Source organism: Oncorhynchus tshawytscha, linkage group LG11 (assembly GCF_018296145.1).
Source record: "Oncorhynchus tshawytscha isolate Ot180627B linkage group LG11, Otsh_v2.0, whole genome shotgun sequence".
In the NCBI taxonomy this organism is placed as follows: Eukaryota; Metazoa; Chordata; class Actinopteri; order Salmoniformes; family Salmonidae; genus Oncorhynchus; species Oncorhynchus tshawytscha.
In genome coordinates, this window is record NC_056439.1 from 44,515,442 (window position 1) to 44,535,901 (window position 20,460).

The following is a 20,460-nucleotide window of genomic DNA, read 5'->3' on the forward strand; positions in this document are numbered from 1 at the left end:
ATATTTGTTATGAGGGAATGTGCATCCCTTTCTTTGTTCTCATGTGGAAAATGTGTATGGAGCTGCAGAAGGGGAAGTAGGTGAGGATGAGGGGGGAAGCAGCCTCTTCATCACGGTAGATGGGTCCTCATGAGATATTTTCTCTGATAGGGCAGCAGGCCCCAGGTTAACCAAGGCTTGTCTTAGCTAGTATTATATTGGAGGGCATACTGGTAGGGTACCATTTTTATGTCGCTATGTCCAGCATGAAGGAAGTTAAAGGTAGTTTCACAAGAAAATGTTAACTAGCATTAGCGCAATGACTGGAAGTCGATGGGTATCTGCACCAAAGCTAGTTAGTATAGGCTCGCGAAACTACCTCTAACTTCCGTTATACTTCAATGTATAGTCAGCACAGGCATACATGACTGTGATGTTTTCTGTGTTCCGAGTATGAAGACAAAGCTATCTATCTCGAGTTAAGGACAGTGCTTTATATATTCTGTAAATAGTTTCCCCAAACGGTGATAATAAATTGATACAATTGATTTTTAAAAATTCTAATCAATTTATTTTTTATTCTGTGCATACAATCTATACAATACAGTAGTCTTTGACTATGGTTGCAAAATTTCAGGAACTTTCAATATATTCCCTGGTTTCCCAGAGATCCTAGTTGGAAGATTCCATATTTCCTGCTAATTGTCTTCAAATTCCCAAAATCCTCCAACTGGGATTTCGGGAAAACTAGGGAATTTAGTGAACGTTCACGGAGTTTCAGTGCAGCTTAGATGAACTTATAGAGAGACACATTTACTACCATACCTTTCCTTTGACAGTTCATAATAATATTTTAACAGAAAACAAATATACATGAGGATGATCAAGAAATCCTCAAAGAATATTGCTATTCCTCAAGAGAAAGGAATTGAACAGGAGTGTGTCATAAAGAGTGACATTAAAGGGATAGTTACATCTCAACAAGCATGTCTTGATTCGATGAAAAATGAGTTTACATTGTTTAACGTGAATAGCCATATCTGAGTGACCATTTAGTGCAATTGGAGCAAGCATACATGAATGTAAATCAAAGCTGAATTTCAAGTAGCTCATGCATTGAAGCTTCTCTGATCAAATATTTTGACAATAACAGGTGTAAAAAGCCATTTGTAAAAGAAAATAATGTATATAACTTGTTTTGGTTTACTTGTTATGGTGTATAGAATTTAATGTAATTGTGTTAGATACCACACCAAGCCACTACAACAGGTATGCAGATTTTATGACATATATTCAAAAACAATTGATCTAACCACTTGTTAGAGCTTGCCCGCTTCCTAAATTTACATAATTTCTCATCAAATCCATTATCCTTTATAAAACACATCAAGAAACAATGTCATTATGAGTTACCCGAAGAGAACATTATCACCAGACTAAGTTGCAAATTAGGTATTCATTGTTTTGAAATATTCACAAAATCTGTTTGACAGGTTTGTAGTCCTTTTGTGGTGTCATTTTTTAAACGCAAATGTGGCTGGGTAAGCAGCTAGACTAGGAACATCACCAGATTTGTGCAAAATATTTTTCTCCTTTGAACAATACTACCTCAGAAATCTTGATACATTTCTGCTTCGTCTAATTCTTTTTGTTGTTCCTCTCCAGTGACAAATCCAATGTATGGAATTTTTTGTATCACAGAGGGACGGATTCTTGGGAGAATGGGTCTGTAGTTGTGAGCTTGAGGCTATCAAGACTCAGTAGAGCCATCATACGAGCATAGAAGAAAAGGGACTTATCTTCTATGCTTTTGATTAATATGCTGTTTGTAACCTCAACTGCTTGCATCAAAGTTAGCGTAAGTGAATAAAATATGATTTGATTATTTCAGAACAGAATCTTCAGCTACAGAGAACAAGTGCTTGAACATTTGGGCTTTAGGTTAAACAAGTGGTTCAAACATACTGCAGCTGATGCTAAATAAGCAAGAATGTATGGATAAAGAAAGTTGCCGAAAGTAGCTTTCCTTGCTCTCTCTGTCTCAGTAGTAGACACACGAGTACATTCAGTATATTCATGCATGATGCGTCACCTGCATTCTCCACTGGGAAATCCCACAAAGAACAAACAATGCTCAGCTGTCCTAAAAATCAAACAAAATCGGAATAAAAATCTAACCAAATCCAGAGATGCAATCACCCCACTCTCCCTCCCTGTGACCACAAAGTCAGGTTATCTGATCCGTCGCAACATTTTCCCCTTCAGGCTAAAAGGGAAAGAGGAAGGTTGGCTCTGACTCTGACAAAGCTATTCCCTTAATGGCAACAGAAATATTTTGGATCCACAGCTCAGAGGATTTCCTCCATGGTTTCAGGCGGCCATTTTGTGGGAAGAATGGTCCTCTCCCTCACGCCTGAGGTTGGCATCTAATCAGTGCTACTGTCAGAGCCATCCCTGCGCATCATGGGAGTGTGCCACTGTGCCTCTCCTCCCTCCTCTCTCTCCTTCTCTTCCTCTCGTTATTGCTCTCCAGCACTCTCTATTTCTCTCTCTCGCTCTCAGATGTTTTCCAGGACATCACAGGGCACATAGCCTCTCTTCTTTCCACTGGCCACTCGGATGAAGCCACTGTGTTCATCCTCACCGCTTACACAAATCTGATGAAACAGTGAATAATGATCTTGTGATTTAGTTGCTTTTTGTACAAACAAAACACATTTTAACACATTCAATTCACAATGCACAGTGGCCCTAAAGGGCGAAGTAGCTTTAGGGTCACTGTAAGAAATATTTAATTCTCCCACCAAACAACAATGACACCGTCTGTATTTGCCTGATAGTCTTTGATACAGCTGTAGAGGGGTAGTTTGAATAGTATTTTATACAGCTGTAGAGGGGTAGTTTGAATAGTTTTGTATACAGCTGCAGAGGGTAGTTTGAATAGTCTTTGATACAGCTGCAGAGGGGTAGTTTGAATAGTGTTTGATACAGCTGCAGAGGGTAGTTTGAATAGTCTTTGATACAGCTGCAGAGGGGTAGTTTGAATAGTGTTTGATACAGCTGCAGAGGGGTAGTTTGAATAGTGTTTGATACAGCTGCAGAGGGTAGTTTGAATAGTCTTTGATACAGCTGTAGAGGGGTAGTTTGAATAGTCTTTGATACAGCTGCAAAAAGTCATTTGAATAGTCTTTGATACAGCTGCAGAGGGGTAGTTTGAATAGTCTTTGATACAGCTGCAGAGGGGTAGTGTGAATGGCTGTGTGACTGGAAACAGCGGATGTTGCTACTCATTGGGGATGGAGGCAGAGCTATGAGGTCACTGAGTCATCTTCAAAGTGTTAGGAATGGATGCATCTCCATTGGGGGTTACTAGCATGAACTCTCCTCTGAATCCTAAAATGGCCATGCAAAGCATTGTGGGAAAAGGATTTGAGACGGCATTTGCCGTGCCAAAATGGTAATGCCATGGAAACTGCTGAGAGGGGGAGGACTACCAATTGGCCAGCTCAGGTCCCTCCTTTGAAGTGAATGTCCCGGGAGAGAGTCTTTGGACTGAGTGCCCAGGACTCCCATTGCCTATGGGAATTGGTGAGCATATGAACTGTATCTGATGTCCACTTGTATCTGGGGCTTAAACATGAACTGCAGCAAGTAAAGTTGTACATGGAAACATTTAAGGGACTAACTATACAATTCTTTAACAACTGATAATAACAATCATGTTTTCTTGTATATTAGTTCAATTGGGGATAATTGGGTACTTTTTTGTCACAAAATAGTTTGACATAATTATGGTCTGATTTAAAATAATGCTGTTATGGAATTTCGGATTTTATTGGAGATGTACAGATAGAGGATGACAGGAAAGATAGAGAGAGATAGAAATAGAGATAGAAAGAGATAGCAAGATGGAAAGATAAAAGGGCTAGAGATCACAAGATAGAGAGACAGAAAGATAGAGAGGTTGTCTCAAAAGGCAGCAGGCCAGATTCAAACCTATGACGACACTGCAAACATGCGTGCCGGAGGCTGGGCATTACCACTCAACCAGACAGGCCACATTTATCATTGTATTGCGGGTAACAGTGAGATCACATACCTGGCCCTCCTTCAGAGTGATCTGGCCTTGCTCCTTACAGCCGATAAACGTCCGGTGACACCTGAACACTCTGTCTCCGGTCTTCACCTGGTGAGCAAAGGCTGCTGGGAAGAAACCGATCCTGTCCTCGATCATGCCCTAGATCCATCATCCAGAAGAAACATTATACACCATCACAGCTCCTGGTATTACTAACATGGCAGCAGACTGGTGCAGACCCAGCGCCAGAAAGAATCCGTTGGACCGGCCTTTGATTTCCATAGTGGGGGCAATGTTTTTCCACAGGACCTCCTATGTGTGCACCCGCTTGAGCGTTCACAATGGGTTAATGGGTCTAATAGTAAAGCACATAGGCAGCTGGTGAGCTTCAAGTTTGGGGAAACTTACAATTTATCCTACCACTTCTACCGATCTGCTTGCCAGTCATGATCATTTTTATACGTGTAATTTCGTGGAACAGTTTCATTTCAATAATAACGTTTTAGTTTTTTTCAAAATTATCGTCATGTGGTTAATCATAAAAATCTGAAGTAAAATGAAAAACATCTAAAAGTTCAAATTGAACTATGGCGAGAGCACCAACCTCATATGGACACATTGATACACTGTGATCCATTGGCGGCTAAAGAAATGACAGCATAGAACTCAGAGACAGCCTATAGGCCAATGCAGCAGTAGGCCTATAACTTCCATCGTCCACTAAGTAAAATACATAGACGTAAAGCCGACAAATACAAACAGTAGAAAATATCCTGATGAAAATTCTGGTTCTTTCAATCACATTCATCTCTCTGCCTCCCTTTCTATCTGTCTTGACATGAGCTATTGCTAGTGAAGTGCAACATTGTATCGAATCATCACTTGGTCCAGCCTGAAGCTGTAGCTGTAGCTAGTGAACTTGCAACATTGTATCAACTAGTCTATTCCGGGCCCATGTGAGTTTCCTGCGCCAGTGAGCTCAGGACAGAAATATGTTTGTTTTTTAATGATGTTTCCACTGGATATATGGGATCATGATATTTAGCTCTTTCACACCAAGGCTTGGTGATTATCGAGGCCGGGAGTGTTGGATAGATTTTTCACATACTGAGGAATTATCATTCACAATGGATGTAAAAACAAACCGACTTTGTTGACTTGTGTGAGGTGAAGAAAAAAATACTGAGAGGCTCATCTTATTAGTGGTGTACGTGGTGAGTTAAAACAATCAGAAATCAGACATTGCCAAATGGGCTCTTTCTACAAATGCATTCTGGAGAGAGATGCACCATATTCTCCACACAAACCTCCCCTTCTTGATACCACATTTGAAATTATAGTAAAAACACATGCCATGCTATTTTGGTACAGACAGCATCAGCTACATGGTCTACACATACTGAGACAAAGGGGCGCTGCTTCATTCGCTTGGATGCTTTAACTGAGACTGATGAGTCTGTCTGTTGGCGCGTGTCTCTGTCAAATAAATGATCAAAGAGGAGGTAGGGTAGGGTAAGGAGGTAGAGTAGGATGGGCCAGGCCCCCTAAGGCCCCCCCGTAACGCCGGGCCCTGGACTGGTGTAGTGTAGTGGTTTAAATGTCAGTACTAGCTGTCTTCCACTTAAATACATACCTTCCACCAGTCATCATTGGAGTCGTCTGCCAGTACGATTCTGTCTCCGGGTCTAAATTAGAAATAAATTGTTTATTAAAAAAAATCAACATCTCTGATGCTGTAAATTAGATTTAATCTGACAATAAGAAAGAAAAATCAGAAATAATGTTTCAATTATGACTCGTTGATTCCTAGAGTCATAATATCCTGTCTATTGAGACAGGTCTGTGAGAGGAAAAACACTGGTTTTAGTTTGAACATGTTAAAAATGGTCATCTATTGAGATCTTTCGATTATAAAAAAAAAGATGGACGTTTTGGTTTATTAAATATATTGCCAATCGGAATATGTTTGGAATCATGCTTTTATGGTTTCATCACCATCATCGTGGGGGCGACAGGTAGCCTAGTGGCTAGAGTGTTGGACTAGTAACCGGAAGGTAGCCTAGTGGCTAGAGTGTTGGACTAGTAACTGGAAGGTAGCCTAGTGGCTAGAGTGTTGGACTAGTAACCGGAAGGTAGCCTAGTGGTTAGAGTGTTGGACTAGTGACCGGAAGGTAGCCTAGTGGCTAGAGTGTTGGACTAGAAACCGGAAGGTAGCCTAGTGGCTAGAGTGTTGGACTAGTAACCGGAAGGTAGCCTAGTGGTTAGAGTGTTGGACTAGTGACCGGAAGGTAGCCTAGTGGCTAGAGTGTTGGACTAGTAACCGGAAGGTAGCCTAGTGGCTAGAGTGTTGGACTAGTAACCGGAAGGTAGCCTAGTGGCTAGAGTGTTGGACTAGTAACCGGAAGGTAGCCTAGTGGTTAGAGTGTTGGACTAGTAACCGGAAGGTAGCCTAGTGGTTAGACTGTTGGACTAGTAACCGGAAGGTAGCCTAGTGGCTAGAGTGTTGGACTAGTAACCGGAAGGTAGCCTAGTGGTTAGAGTGTTGGACCAGAAGGTAGCCTAGTGGCTAGAGTGTTGGACTAGTAACCGGAAGGTAGCCTAGTGGCTAGAGTGTTGGACTAGTAACCGGAAGGTAGCCTAGTGGCTAGAGTGTTGGACTAGTAACCGGAAGGTAGCCTAGTGGCTAGAGTGTTGGACTAGTGACCGGAAGGTAGCCTAGTGGCTAGAGTGTTGGACTAGTGACCGGAAGGTAGCCTAGTGGCTAGAGTGTTGGACTAGTGACCAGAAGGCTGCACGATCGAATCCCCGAGCTGACAAGGTAAAAATCTGTCGTTCTGCCCCTGAACAAGGCAGTTAACCCAATGTTCCACGGCCGTCATTGAAAATAAGAATTTATTCTTAACTGACTTGCCTAGTATAATAAAAAATAAACTAAAATCATCATGTTGCAGTAGGCTAATAACAAATTATACAGAAGAAAGTTATCACAAGACAGGTGTCACAACATGTAATGTAAAAAGAGAGTGAAATTTCTCCACCTTTTGATGAGGGTGCCTTTAAAGTCCACAGTACAATGTGATTTATTGTGTCTGTCTGAAGTGTTGATTAGGGTCTGTAATGGGATCCTGAGACCTTGATCCTGTCTAGCTTGTCTTTCATAGGAGAAGATTTAAAACAACACTTTGAAGCAGCACCCAACTGTACAGCAGCTATTTGTGGGTTGGGAGTCATGCTGTGATGTGGGTGTGAATGAATTTCAAATGAAGTGGGGTATGATTGAAGTCTTTCTGGGGAGCAAGGAGGAAGATCTCAGATGATTGGAGCGTCTGAGAGGAGACAGTGTAGACATTATACACGCCAGATCCAAGGACTGGATTACTAAGGGAACGATGGAGTAAAATGGATACTTAGGGTCAAGGGCTGCTGAGAGAGAAACTCTTATGTCTTAAGGGCCCATTGCAAAATGACATAAAGAAAACGGTGCCCTATATATTAATATTTACGTAGTCCAGACAATTCTCACTGGGCACAGACGTCAATTCAACATCTATTCCACGTTGGTTCAACGTAATTTAATTGAAATGACATGGAAACAACCAGTGTGTGCCCAGTGGGTTGCCAGCTTTCCACAGGTTCCAGAAAATATCACAAAGACGTTGATATTTGTCTCATTAAGCAATGAGGCCCGAGTGGGTGTGGTTTATGGCCAATATACCACGGCTAAGGGCTGGTCTTTAGCACAATGCAATGCGGAGTGACTGGATAGAGCCCTTAGCTGTGGTAAAGTATATTGGCCATATACCAAAAACCTCCGAGGTGCCTTATTTCTATTCTTATTTCTATTATAAACTGTTTACCAAATAGAGCAATTAAAAATACATGTTTTGTCATACCCGTGGTATACGGTCTGATATATCACAGCTGTCAGCCAATCAGCATTCAGGGCTCCAACCACAGTTTATGATAAGCAATAAATCATCAGGTATTGTCTTTCTATCTCATCATATTGTAATTGTGTCAAATCACAACCATATTTATGTAACAAAATCTTTATAAGCTAATGAATCGGGTCAAATCATAACCATATTCATGTGTCGATATCTTTACAATCGAATGATTGAATGTGGGTTTATGCCTGGCTCGTGATTAAGAGATAGTCTTATGGTCGTTAAACTGAGCAAAGTACAAGCAGAAGACCACACACAAATCACAGACAATTTAATTGTCATGCATAACAAAACAGACAGTGTTTATTCATGTTGTATTAGAGAATAGCACTGGCAAAGACCAGATATCTATTGAGCAGTGACTACAGCATGCATTCAGTGACGTCTGCCTGCTTATCGAGGTAAACACAGTGTGTTCTACATTCAAGAGAAACCTAAGGTAATTGTTAACGTCGTGGTTTTAACAAAGAAAATGCAGGAAATGTCCAGGCAAGGCGAAGGCCCATCAGAAATCAATCAAACACCCTGTTCTGACAGTGAGCTAGTAGGAGCTTCTGGCCCTTGTAGATAAGAGAGTTTAAACTAAGCAGTCCCATAAATCAGTCACACCATTTATGACACTGTTTTTGTAAGTATTACAAAAGTGAGACAACGGTAATGTGTGACTGACTGGCCATTGGTGCCTGCTACCAGGTTAATGGACAGCTTCAGTGTGTGTAGATTTGTGCTTGTAGATATGTGTGTAGATTTGTGTGTGTAGATGTGTGGGTCGACTGAAGCTTATTTCCATTACAATTTGCCACCACAATTGGGGGCCAGTCACAAAAATAATATCAACTTGGAGAGAAAAGGGGAATGTGTGTGTGTGTTTGTGTATACCACTGACCTCATCTCCAGGTCTTCACTCTCCTGGGGAGTGAATGTAAACAAAGCAACATAGGTGTTGAGCTGAAGTGTGTCCTTCTGCAGCCATTTCCTCTCCTGCAAGGCAAAACACACACACACACACACACAGACACACACACACACACACACACACACACACACACACACACACACACACACACACACACACACACACACACACACACACACACACACACACACACACACACACACACACACACACACACACACACACACACAGACACACACACACACACGCAGACACACACACACACACACACACACACACGCAGACACACACACACAGACACACACACACAAACAGCAGCTGTCAGCACGATCCACAAAACAGAGTATAGACGTGCAAAAAACTACTACAGGTTTGTTGTTATACCCTAATCAAATCACAGAGGCAATGCATTACTTCGTTCATTCCTTTTGATTTTTCCTAGATTAGAATGAGCTCGTTCCAATGAAAAAAAGAGAGAATTGCTGAAGTCGTTCTGCCACCTGCTACTGTAAAGTTTCTACAACATTATATACATGTGTGGGAGGAAGCATCCTCTTGTTGAGTTGATCTGTTTTCATAAGCTCCCAGGAAATGAAAAGACAATAATAGCAGGGGCAGAGAGGATGTTGTTAGAGACGTGCTAACACAATTATCGCAGACACATTCAGTAACCGTATTTGTACGCACCTTTAGGCACTTTCTGCTTTTGTCACAATTAGTCGCAATGTCACAATGACCCAGAATGCCAGGCGGTGTCTGAGAAAGGCCCATAAAATTTCCAAAGACTCCAGCCACCCGAGACATGAACTGTTCTCCATGCTCCAGTCTGGCAGACGGTACCGGTGCATCAAGGCTCAGACCAACAGACGACTAAACAGCTTCTATCCCCTGGCCATAAGACTGTTAAATGGCTAATAACTACTGCTCACCCTCACACCTACGCTGCTGCTGAAATGATTATTGATTTGATTTATTACTACCACTACGCTGCTGTTCACTGATTATTGATTGCCATTAGTACCTATCAATTTTAGTCTGTTACTTGTCACTGTTACTCCTGTTTACATGTATACTGAGCGTACAAAACATTAGGAGCACTTGCTCTTCCCATGGCATAGACTGGCCAGGTGAATCCAGGTGAAAGCTATGATTCTTCAGTGTAGATGAAGAGGATGAGACAGGTTAAAGAGGATTTTTGAGCCTTGAGACAATTGAGACATGGATTGTGTATGTGTGCTGCTGGCCCTGGGTGAACTGTTCTGCTGGCCCTGGGTGAAATGTACTGCTGGCCCTGGGTGAGATGTTCTGCTGGCCCTGGGTGAAATGTACTGCTGGCCCCTGGGTGAACCGTTCTGCTGGCCCTGGGTGACTGCTGGCCCCTGGGTGAACCGTTCTGCTGGCCCTGGGTGAAATGTTCTGCTGGCCCTGGGTGAAATGTACTGCTGGCCCTGGGTGAAATGTTCTGCTGGCCCTGGGTGAAATGTTCTGCTGGCCCTGGGTGAAATGTACTGCTGGCCCTGGGTGAAATGTTCTGCTGGCCCTGGGTGAGATGTTCTGCTGGCCCTGGGTGAAATGTACTGCTGGCCCCTGGGTGAACCGTTCTGCTGGCCCTGGGTGAAATGTTCTGCTGGCCCTGGGTGAAATGTACTGCTGGCCCTGGGTGAAATGTTCTGCTGGCCCTGGGTGAAATGTTCTGCTGGCCCTGGGTGAAATGTACTGCTGGCCCTGGGTGAAATGTTCTGCTGGCCCTGGGTGAAATGTTCTGCTGGCCCTGGGTGAAATGTTCTGCTGGCCCTGGGTGAAATGTACTGCTGGCCCTGGGTGAAATGTTCTGCTGGCCCTAGGTGAAATGTACTGCTGGCCCTGGGTAAAATGTACTGCTGGCCCTGGGTGAAATGTTCTGCTGGCCCTGGGTGAAATGTACTGCTGGCCCTGGGTGAAATGTACTGCTGGCCCTGGGTGAAATGTACTGCTGGCCCTGGGTAAAATGTACTGCTGGCCCTGGGTGAAATGTTCTTCTGGCCCTGGGTGAAATGTACTGCTGGTCCTGGGTGAAATGTTCTGCTGGCCCTGAGTGAAATGTTCTGCTGGCCCTGGGTGAAATTTACTGCTGGCCCTGGGTGAAATGTACTGCTGGCCCTGGGTGAAAATGCAGTAAGGCACAACAGAAACTTTAGGGGATCATTATGGCAGACTAACAGCTCTCTGGGGACATTTCCTCCACCCTGGGTGGTTATATTTGTCTGTATGGTGGCCATTACATTGGAAAATGTCAAAACAATGATAATATCTGCAGTAGGGCCAATGAGACAGAGTGAAGAGTTAAACGAGCAGCAAACAAATCTCTAAGTTCACAAATGAGTGTAAGAAAACAATGTACAAGCCATTTGATTACTTCTCAGTCATTGAAGACATGGGGATGTAAGATGTCCAGGGAACAGTTGTTGGTTGGTTTGGAATATAGGACAAGAAATGGGATGTACAATTGAATAGGCCAGCTAGTAATTTGTGTCTCTCATTTCAGATAGGACAAGAGGCAACACGGGACAATCTGCTCCTGCAGCGTGGTTCATTCCTCTGCTCATTATCCTGTAGAGCCTGTGTCTGTGTGTCCTTGTGTTTGGGTGCCAGGCTGCTTCTAAAGACCTGCCTTCAGACGAACAAACGACATCCTCCCAGCCGTGCTAAGCTTGCCAGATAAGAGTGGTGGAAAATACCACTTTACATGTTTCAGCGAGCTGGCCAGGAGAGATCGCATAGTGTGTGTGTGTCTGTGTGTGTGTGTGTGTGTGTGTGTGTACGTATGTGTATGTGCACATTCACATGCATGTTTGCTTGTATATCTTTGTGTTTCTATGTATTTTTTGTGTTTTTGGTCATTTCCAAAGTTGACATTAAGGATAAAAATGTCAAATTAATGATAGAGGCTGGCTAGAAATATTACAAATATGAAACATGTTCTGGGAACATGAATACGGCATTTCTTATACATGTATTTTTTTCTTTCTACCACCGTAGAAGCCAGAGAGAGGGCAAAATAAATCTGTCTGAGGTTTGCTAATCAATATTACACTACAGGGAACAGAATGGAGTTTGTACTAGTTTTGTAATGTGTCAGGCTGCGCGCAGAAAATAAATATTGCACAGACCGGAGCTGGAGATATAAACATCAGGGTAAAAGCCTATTCATATCTGTGTGTGTCAGTGGCCGAGGCAAGGGTATAATTTGTCTGTAAGGGAGATGTGTTTTTCTCCTAACTCCTGGGAAAGTAAGTAGTGATGGGAGTCTGGCCAATAGTAAGTAGCATGCTGATGGACACCCACACAGCAAGAACTGGCTCAGGATCAGGTCTCAGGCTGAAGGCACAGAGTAGAGTACAGCCCACCAGCACACACAGCACAGACACAGTTATCAGAAGCTTTCAATAGAATACTGTACAATATCTCAGGACATCCTTTAGTCCAGAGCTATGATTTGCTCAGGGCCAACAGACAACAAAAGCTAATGTCTCATGTCAGTTCTCTTCCTCTCCATAGACTAATTGTGACATGTTGAAATCTAAGTTTAGAAGCTAGTTAATTATAGGATTTTCACACTGCTCCTCTTTTGGGTAGGTTCAAGCCCTACCCATTATAGACAATGCATATTTCAAATTGGGATGACACCAACCTTACTAAGCCCAGAGCTCATTTGTCTCCAGAGCAGTTTGTGCTATCCTTAGACTTTATATCAATGTGTTGGTCCGTAGGACAAATGGGCAATAGACTAGGGATAGCGGTGGGTTAAGAGACATTCTAGAGGGACATTTCTGCAGCACACACAAACAATAAGAGCTGAGAAAATAATCAGTCACTGGGCTCCACTGAAGAACAATAACTTTCTATTTTCCATTTCCAGATCAGAGGTTATTATGATTTGTCATGAACAGTTATTGCAGTGTTTACTTCTACCTGGGTTCTATGTGCCAGCAGTCTTTCTCAATGCATTTGTGTTTCGTCATGAAAGAGCGCATCGCCCAAGACAACGGAACTGTACTGTCGTTGAGGCAGGCGCCTCGCAAGAGACATTATTTGTGACCTCATAAAACAGTATTAAAATGATGTTGGTGTGTTCTACTCTGTTCCACCTGTATAAGACAAGACAGGCTGGCTGTTTCTCACACCCTCAGCTGTCATACGGTACCCTTTTCTCTCTCTACTGACCCTGTTGTCTCAACAGGGGCGTCCTGGATGAGTTCAACACACAATTACACGATTTCTAATTTAAAAAATATCTGTAACTCCCTTAGCATTCCACTGATATGCTTGGATGGGAATTAAATGAGTCACACTAATGTAATTCACAGTAGGAACAAGTCTGTGTGGAAGTTGAACTTTTCTCTCCGCTGCCCTCCGCGGAGTTACAGGGAATCTGGTTAGTATACTGTAAGTGTTTGTGTTCCTTACCGGTGAATCATCAGGTTTCCTCTCAGCTACGTGGCAATAGGGAATGGGCTCCGTCCCATTCTCAAGTGATGTGAACACTGGAAAATGTCAAAACATTCAGTAAATCACCCCAAATCAACGACAAATACTTCAATTATCAAAGACAACACTAAAGCTATCAACACTTTGACAATCATAGAAAAGACAGCGAAGCTTTGGATGAATAGCAGTGGGATTTCATCTACTGAATGTCCTGGAATAAACCTAAGTATTTATTTTTACAGTACAAGCTGTGATAGAAAAGCTATTTCATAAACAAATACATCATTTCAGAAAGCAATAGAGTATTCAGATGGGATTACTAATGGGACAGATTCCCATGCTGGAATCTGTCCCATATTTTCCTCTTCTTAGTGAGCACTGTCCAGATATTCAAGTAGCATTGGGGAGTAATTACAGTCTCTACATGTGGCAAGTAGAGAGGAACACAGAAGAAGGTTACCCTTCCTCAATCCTCAGGGGTCAGATTATATTCTTTTTGTGGAGCTTCTAAAGGCATTTTGAATCATGTGAGGTCTACTTCAACCCGTGTCCCTTCTACAACTTCATTGTCCTGGGTGAATGCTACTGCATGCAAAAGGTCAGGGCAATAGGCGTATTGCTCTTCCTCCTTGAGATCTTACACTAAGTACAAATAGAATTGAGAATCCAATGCATTCAGTCAGAATCCATTACATTCAGTGAGCATCCATTACATTGTCAGCATCCATTACATTCAGTGAGTATCCATTACATTCAGTGAGCATCCATTACATTCAGTGAGCATCCATTACATTCAGTGAGTATCCATTACATTCAGTGAGTATCCATTACATTCAGTGAGCATCCATTACATTCAGTCAATATCCATTACATTCAGTGAGCATCCATTACATTCAGTGAATATCCATGACATTCAGTGAGTATCCATTACATTCAGTGAGTATCCATTACATTCAGTGAGTATCCATTACATTCCGTGAGCATCCATTACATTCAGTGAATCAACTGGAATTTAGATTAAGGATCTGGCATATAAGGTTATAGACATACCATTGAGCAGTCAGTAATGTTTCATTCATAAAGTCTATGCATAACAGAAGTGCATTTCCCAGTGTCACTGATTGCTGCCTCAGTCACTGATGGCTGTCTCTTAGTCACTGATGGCTTCGTGGCTGATGGCTGCCTCTTAGTGGCTGATGTCTGCCTCTTAGTGGCTGATGGCTGCCTCTTAGTGGCTGATGGCTGCCTCTGATGGCTGCCTCTTAGTGGCTGATGGCTGCCTCTTAGTGACTGATGGCTGCCTCTTAGTGACTGATGGCTGCCTCTTAGTGACTGATGGCTGCCTCTTAGTGACTGATGGCTGCCTCTTAGTGACTGATGGCTGCCTCTTAGTGACTGATGGCTGCCTCTTAGTGACTGATGGCTGCCTCTTAGTGACTGATGGCTGCCTCTGATGGCTGTCTCTTAGTGACTGATGGCTGCCTCTTAGTGACTGATGGCTGCCTCTTAGTGACTGATGGCTGCCTCTTAGTGACTGATGGCTGCCTCTTAGTGACTGATGGCTGCCTCTTACTGACTGATGGCTGCCTCTTACTGACTGATGGCTGCCTCTTACTGACTGATGGCTGCCTCTTACTGACTGATGGCTGCCTCTTGGTACACCGTGTACAGTACTCACCATTATCACTGTGCTTCCTGGTGAGTTCATGTTGACTGCTGTGAGCGTCGTCCTCCTCTGGAACCTGGGCTAAATCACTGGTCTGTGGGAGCAGATAGAGAGCATTACATCTAACTGACAGATTGTTGCCAGTCATTCAGATCCTACAGTAGCTAGATACCTAGACCACACACACATTTCTGATCTTTAAAGTGATGCAGCAGAGTTTTTGTAGTAGCTAGTAGTTTTCAAATAGCACTCACGAGGCAAAATGGGTCATCCATATCATGATCATCCATATCTTATGATATGTTACATCCTTATTTTTTATTTTCCCCCTGGAGGTCGTATGATATGTTACAAATTCCAATTTGTACTTTTTCCTGCAATGCGTACCATATGACAAATTTGTAAGTGCTTAAGATCCTGTTAAATCTCTTTAATGTTTGTGACACATTTCCTAGAAATCGTAGAGGGTGGTCTAGATTTAGGACCACCAAAAAAGCTTTGATGTTATCTTGAATTTACAAACGCTGTTCAACGGAGCACAAAAACATTGACTGATATTATGACTGGGCAACAGTTGAAGGAATCATAACAACATATGAACCCACCAAAGCAGTACTGCAGATCTTCTAAATCGGTGCCAATTATCATTGTAACCTATGCGAAACGTGTACAATGTGTATGACAAGTTTAACGTGCAATTTATGTATTATGTTGAGTGTAGAATATACCGTGTCTGTTTTGTATGCAGCACTACTGTGTGTCTAAGACTATTTTCCCCTCGGGGACATTAAAGTTCATCCTATCTTATCCTTACCAGGGATGTACTGGTAAACAAACTAGGTGGGTGAACTGAGTTTACCCTCTGCTATCACTGATGCTAACCATTGTCCTAGTTTTTAAGGGCCAGGTACTTCAGCTTAAAAATAGCATCTGTAGTTGGCACGACTTCCCTGGTAGTTTTAAGACATCATTTCCAGGACTGATTCAAGCTGCAGATACAGTTTAAATTAGATTTACACAGATAAGCTGCAGAGAGGAGAAGAGAAGAGAGGTGCTCCCTTTTTCTTTTGCAATGACTGCATTGTTTACACTTTGAGTCTTCAAGTCCTCCTCTCTGTCTAAAAGCTCAGCAGATATCTCTCCTGGAATAATTATTTCAATCCCCTCATCATCATCATCATCTCTTCCTGGAGTAGATTTCCTTTATTGGTAATATTTACTCAACAATGTCTGTATCCAAGTACACCTTTATTGGTCATATTTACTCCACAGTGGCTGTATCCGAGTCTACCTTTATTGGTCACATTTACTCCACAGTGGATGTATCTACACCCACCAGACATGCCACCAGGGGTCTTTTCACAGCCCCAAAATCCAGAAGAAGTTCAAAAAGCGTACAGTATCATATAGAGCAATTATTGCATGGAACTCCCTTCCATCTCATGTTGTTCAAATTAACAACAAACCTGGTTTAAAAAAAACAGATAAAGCAACACCTCACGGCACAACACCTCTCCCCTATTTGACCTGGATAGTTTGTGTGTATGTGTTGATATGTAGGCAACGTGTGCCATTTTTACATTTATCTAGTTCTGTCCTTGAGCTGTTCTTGTGTTTTAATGTTCTGCATTATGTCACGTTTCATGTTTTGTGTGGCCCGCAAGAAGAGTAGCTGCTGCTTTCGCAACAGCTAATGGGGATCCTAATAAAATAACTAATCTGAGTACACCTTTACTGGTATATTTACACCACAGTGGCTGTATCTGAGTTTACATTTATTGTTCATATTTACTCCACTGTGGCTGTATCTGAGTACACTGTTACTGGTCATATTTACACCACAGTGGCTGTATCTGAGTACACCGTTATTGGTCATATTTACTCCACAGTGGCTGTATCTGAGTACACAGTTATTAGTCATATTTACACCACAGTGGCTGTATCTCAGTACACTGTTACTGGTCATATTTATTCCACAGTGGCTGTATCTCAGTACACTGTTACTGGTCATATTTATTCCACAGTGGCTGTATCTGAGTACACTGTTACTGGTCATATTTATTCCACAGTGGCTGTATCTGAGTACACCGTTATTGGTCATATTTACACCACAGTGGCTGTATCTGAGTACACTGTTACTGGTCATATTTATTCCACAGTGGCTGTATCTGAGTACACTGTCACTGGTCATATTTATTCCACAGTGGCTGTATTTGAGTACACAGTTATTAGTCATATTTACACCACAGTGGCTGTATCTCAGTACACTGTTACTGGTCATATTTATTCCACAGTGGCTGTATCTCAGTACACTGTTACTGGTCATATTTATTCCACAGTGGCTGTATCTGAGTACACTGTTACTGGTCATATTTATTCCACAGTGGCTGTATCTGAGTACACCGTTATTGGTCATATTTACACCACAGTGGCTGTATCTGAGTACACTGTTACTGGTCATATTTATTCCACAGTGGCTGTATCTGAGTACACTGTCACTGGTCATATTTATTCCACAGTGGCTGTATCTGAGTACACCGTTATTGGTCATATTTACACCACAGTGGCTGTATCTGAGTACACTGTTACTGGTCATATTTATTCCACAGTGGCTGTATCTGAGTACACTGTCACTGGTCATATTTATTCCACAGTGGCTGTATTTGAGTACACAGTTATTAGTCATATTTACACCACAGTGGCTGTATCTCAGTACACTGTTACTGGTCATATTTATTCCACAGTGGCTGTATCTCAGTACACTGTTACTGGTCATATTTATTCCACAGTGGCTGTATCTGAGTACACTGTTACTGGTCATATTTATTCACAGTGGCTGTATTTACACCGTTCATATTTACACAGTGGCTGTATCTGAGTACACCGTTATTGGTCATATTTACACCACAGTGGCTGTATCTGAGTACACTGTTACTGGTCATATTTATTCCACAGTGGCTGTATCTGAGTACACTGTCACTGGTCATATTTATTCCACAGTGGCTGTATCTGAGTACACCGTTATTGGTCATATTTACTCCACAGTGGCTGTATCTGAGTACACCGTTATTGGTCATATTTACACCACAGTGGCTGTATCTCAGTACACTATCATTACTCAAGGCAGAGCTGGCATGCGCATACAACAACAACACCATGACTGTAGCTTTTCAATCTATACTTTGTCTTTTTGTACATTCCTTGCTGTAAGTAAGAGACAGAGCTCACTTGGCCCACACGTTAACATGAGTCTCCCGTCTACACCATTCATCCAGCATCTCCCGTCTACACCATTCATCCAGCATCTCCCGTCTACACCATTCATCCAGCATCTCCCGTCTATACCATTCATCCAGCATCTCCCGTCTATACCATTCATCCAGCATCTCCCGTCTATACCATTCATCCAGCATCTCCCGTCTATACCATTCATCCAGCATCTCCCGTCTATACCATTCATCCAGCATCTCCCGTCTATACCATTCATCCAGCATCTCCCGTCTATACCATTCATCCAGCGTCTCCCGTCTATACCATTCATCCAGCTGAATATGATGTATTCCCTTGACCCGTCATCCATGCTCCCAGGTTAAAAGGAGTGATCGAACTCTAATTAATTAAGCTGGAAAAACAGTAGCCGTAGAACTGCGTCGGAGCACAGATACACCAACAGGTTTCCTGAGTGCCAGTGTCCCTTCTTATCTACTGCGCCCCTACATTCTGACACATTCATTCACAGTAAGCAAAGACGAAAGAGAAGTCAAACCAAAAAACAGAACAACATGTTATAAACACTTTGAAATCACCTGCTTAATGACCATTATATTAGTAGCCTAACCACTGGAATGACATAGCCATTAGTTAATTTCGTTCTTAATCTCTAGACGTTGCTGATGGGGTAGTTTCTTAAATGACAGTCAGGTGGTGAATTGCTAATGAGGTAGTTTCATTACAGTTTCTCAATCCCGTACAGGCAAATTTTGGATCTGTGTTGAAACGTATCTATAGCATAACAGTGATGATCAAATATTCAAATAAATTTACTGACTCAGGTGAAGAAGCCGGATGTGGAAATCCTGGGCTGGTGTGGTTACACGTGGTCTGTGTTTGTGAAGCTGGTTGGATATAATGCCAAATTCTCTAAAATGACATTGGAGGCAGCTTATGGTAGAGAAATTAACATTCAATTCTTTGGCAACAGCTCTGGTGGACATTCCTGCAGTCAGGATGCTAATTGCATCTGTTGCATTGTGTTGTGTGACAAAACTGCACATTTTAAAGTGGACTTTCATTGTCTCCAGCACCAGGTGCACCTGTATAATGACACACCTGTCAGTTGGATGGATTATCTTGGCAAAGGAGAAATGCTCACGAACAGGGATGTAAACATTTTAGCGAAATAAGCTTTTTGTGAGTATGGAGCTCATGAAACATGGGACCAACACTTTATATGTTGCGTTTATATTTTTGTTCAGTGTAGTTACTCATCAGCATATGAGGTATTTATATGGTTGTGTCATAATACGCATATGGTCATGTCTGGACTCATCCTTTACTATTATTAAACATGCGGAATGTCATTCACCAAACTTCAGCCTATGAGCATGACACACTAAGGTAATTCCACCACGCTGGCTGATTAACCTATCAGTTCACTTGTGCAATAATCCCTTTCCTTTCTTTCAACTAATGGGCATAAATCTAGTGTATTGGGGCGGCAGGGCAAGTTCAAATCCCCGAGCTGACAAGGTACAAATCTGTCGTTCTGCCCCTGAACAGGCAGTTAACCTACTGTTCCTAGGCTGTCATTGAAAATAAGAATTTGTTCTTAACTGACTTGCCTAGTTAAATAAAGGTAAAATAAATTAGTATTTATACAGTATCAGTCAAAACTTTGACATTGAAGAATAATAGTGAAGACATCAAAACAATGAAATAACACATAAGGAATCATGTAGAACCAAAAAAGTTTCAAACAAATCAAAATATATTATAAAGTATATTTGAGATTCTTCAAAGGAGCCACCCTTTGCATTGATGACAGCTTTGTACACTATTGGCATTCTTTCAACCAACTTCACCTGGAATGCTTTTCCAACTGTCTCGACGGAGTTCCCACATGTTGAGCACTTGTTGGCTGCTTTTCATTCACTCTGCGATCCAACTCATCCCAAACCAAATAGCCCTTACACAGCCTGGAGGTGTATTGGGTCATTGTCCTGCTGAAAAACAAATGATAGTCCCACTAAGAGCAAACCAGATTTGATGGCGCATCGCTGCAGAATGCTGTAGTGGCCATGATCAAAGGTGACTACCTTAAGTGTGCCTTCAATTCTAAATAAATCACTGCCAGTGTCACCAGCAAAGCACCCCCACACCATCACACCTCCTCCATGCTTCACAGTGG

General features: G+C 42.3%; 1 protein-coding gene across 4 annotated transcripts in view; it reads right to left on the reverse strand.

Annotated features, from left to right (window-relative positions):
* Positions 1-523: 523 nt before the first annotated feature.
* stac (SH3 and cysteine rich domain) overlaps positions 524-20,460 on the reverse strand; it is a 49,084-nt gene continuing 29,147 nt past the window's right edge. For all 4 annotated transcript variants that reach the window (XM_042330158.1, XM_042330157.1, XM_042330160.1 and 1 more), the window contains 6 exons: positions 15,066-15,147; positions 13,367-13,443; positions 8,891-8,985; positions 5,691-5,742; positions 4,079-4,216; positions 524-2,636 (listed from right to left, as the gene is read on the reverse strand). In XM_042330158.1, coding sequence (XP_042186092.1) covers positions 2,538-2,636; positions 4,079-4,216; positions 5,691-5,742; positions 8,891-8,985; positions 13,367-13,443; positions 15,066-15,147 — 543 coding nt within the window. In that variant the 3' untranslated portion in view covers positions 524-2,537. The remainder of the gene's footprint in view (positions 2,637-4,078; positions 4,217-5,690; positions 5,743-8,890; positions 8,986-13,366; positions 13,444-15,065; positions 15,148-20,460) is intronic.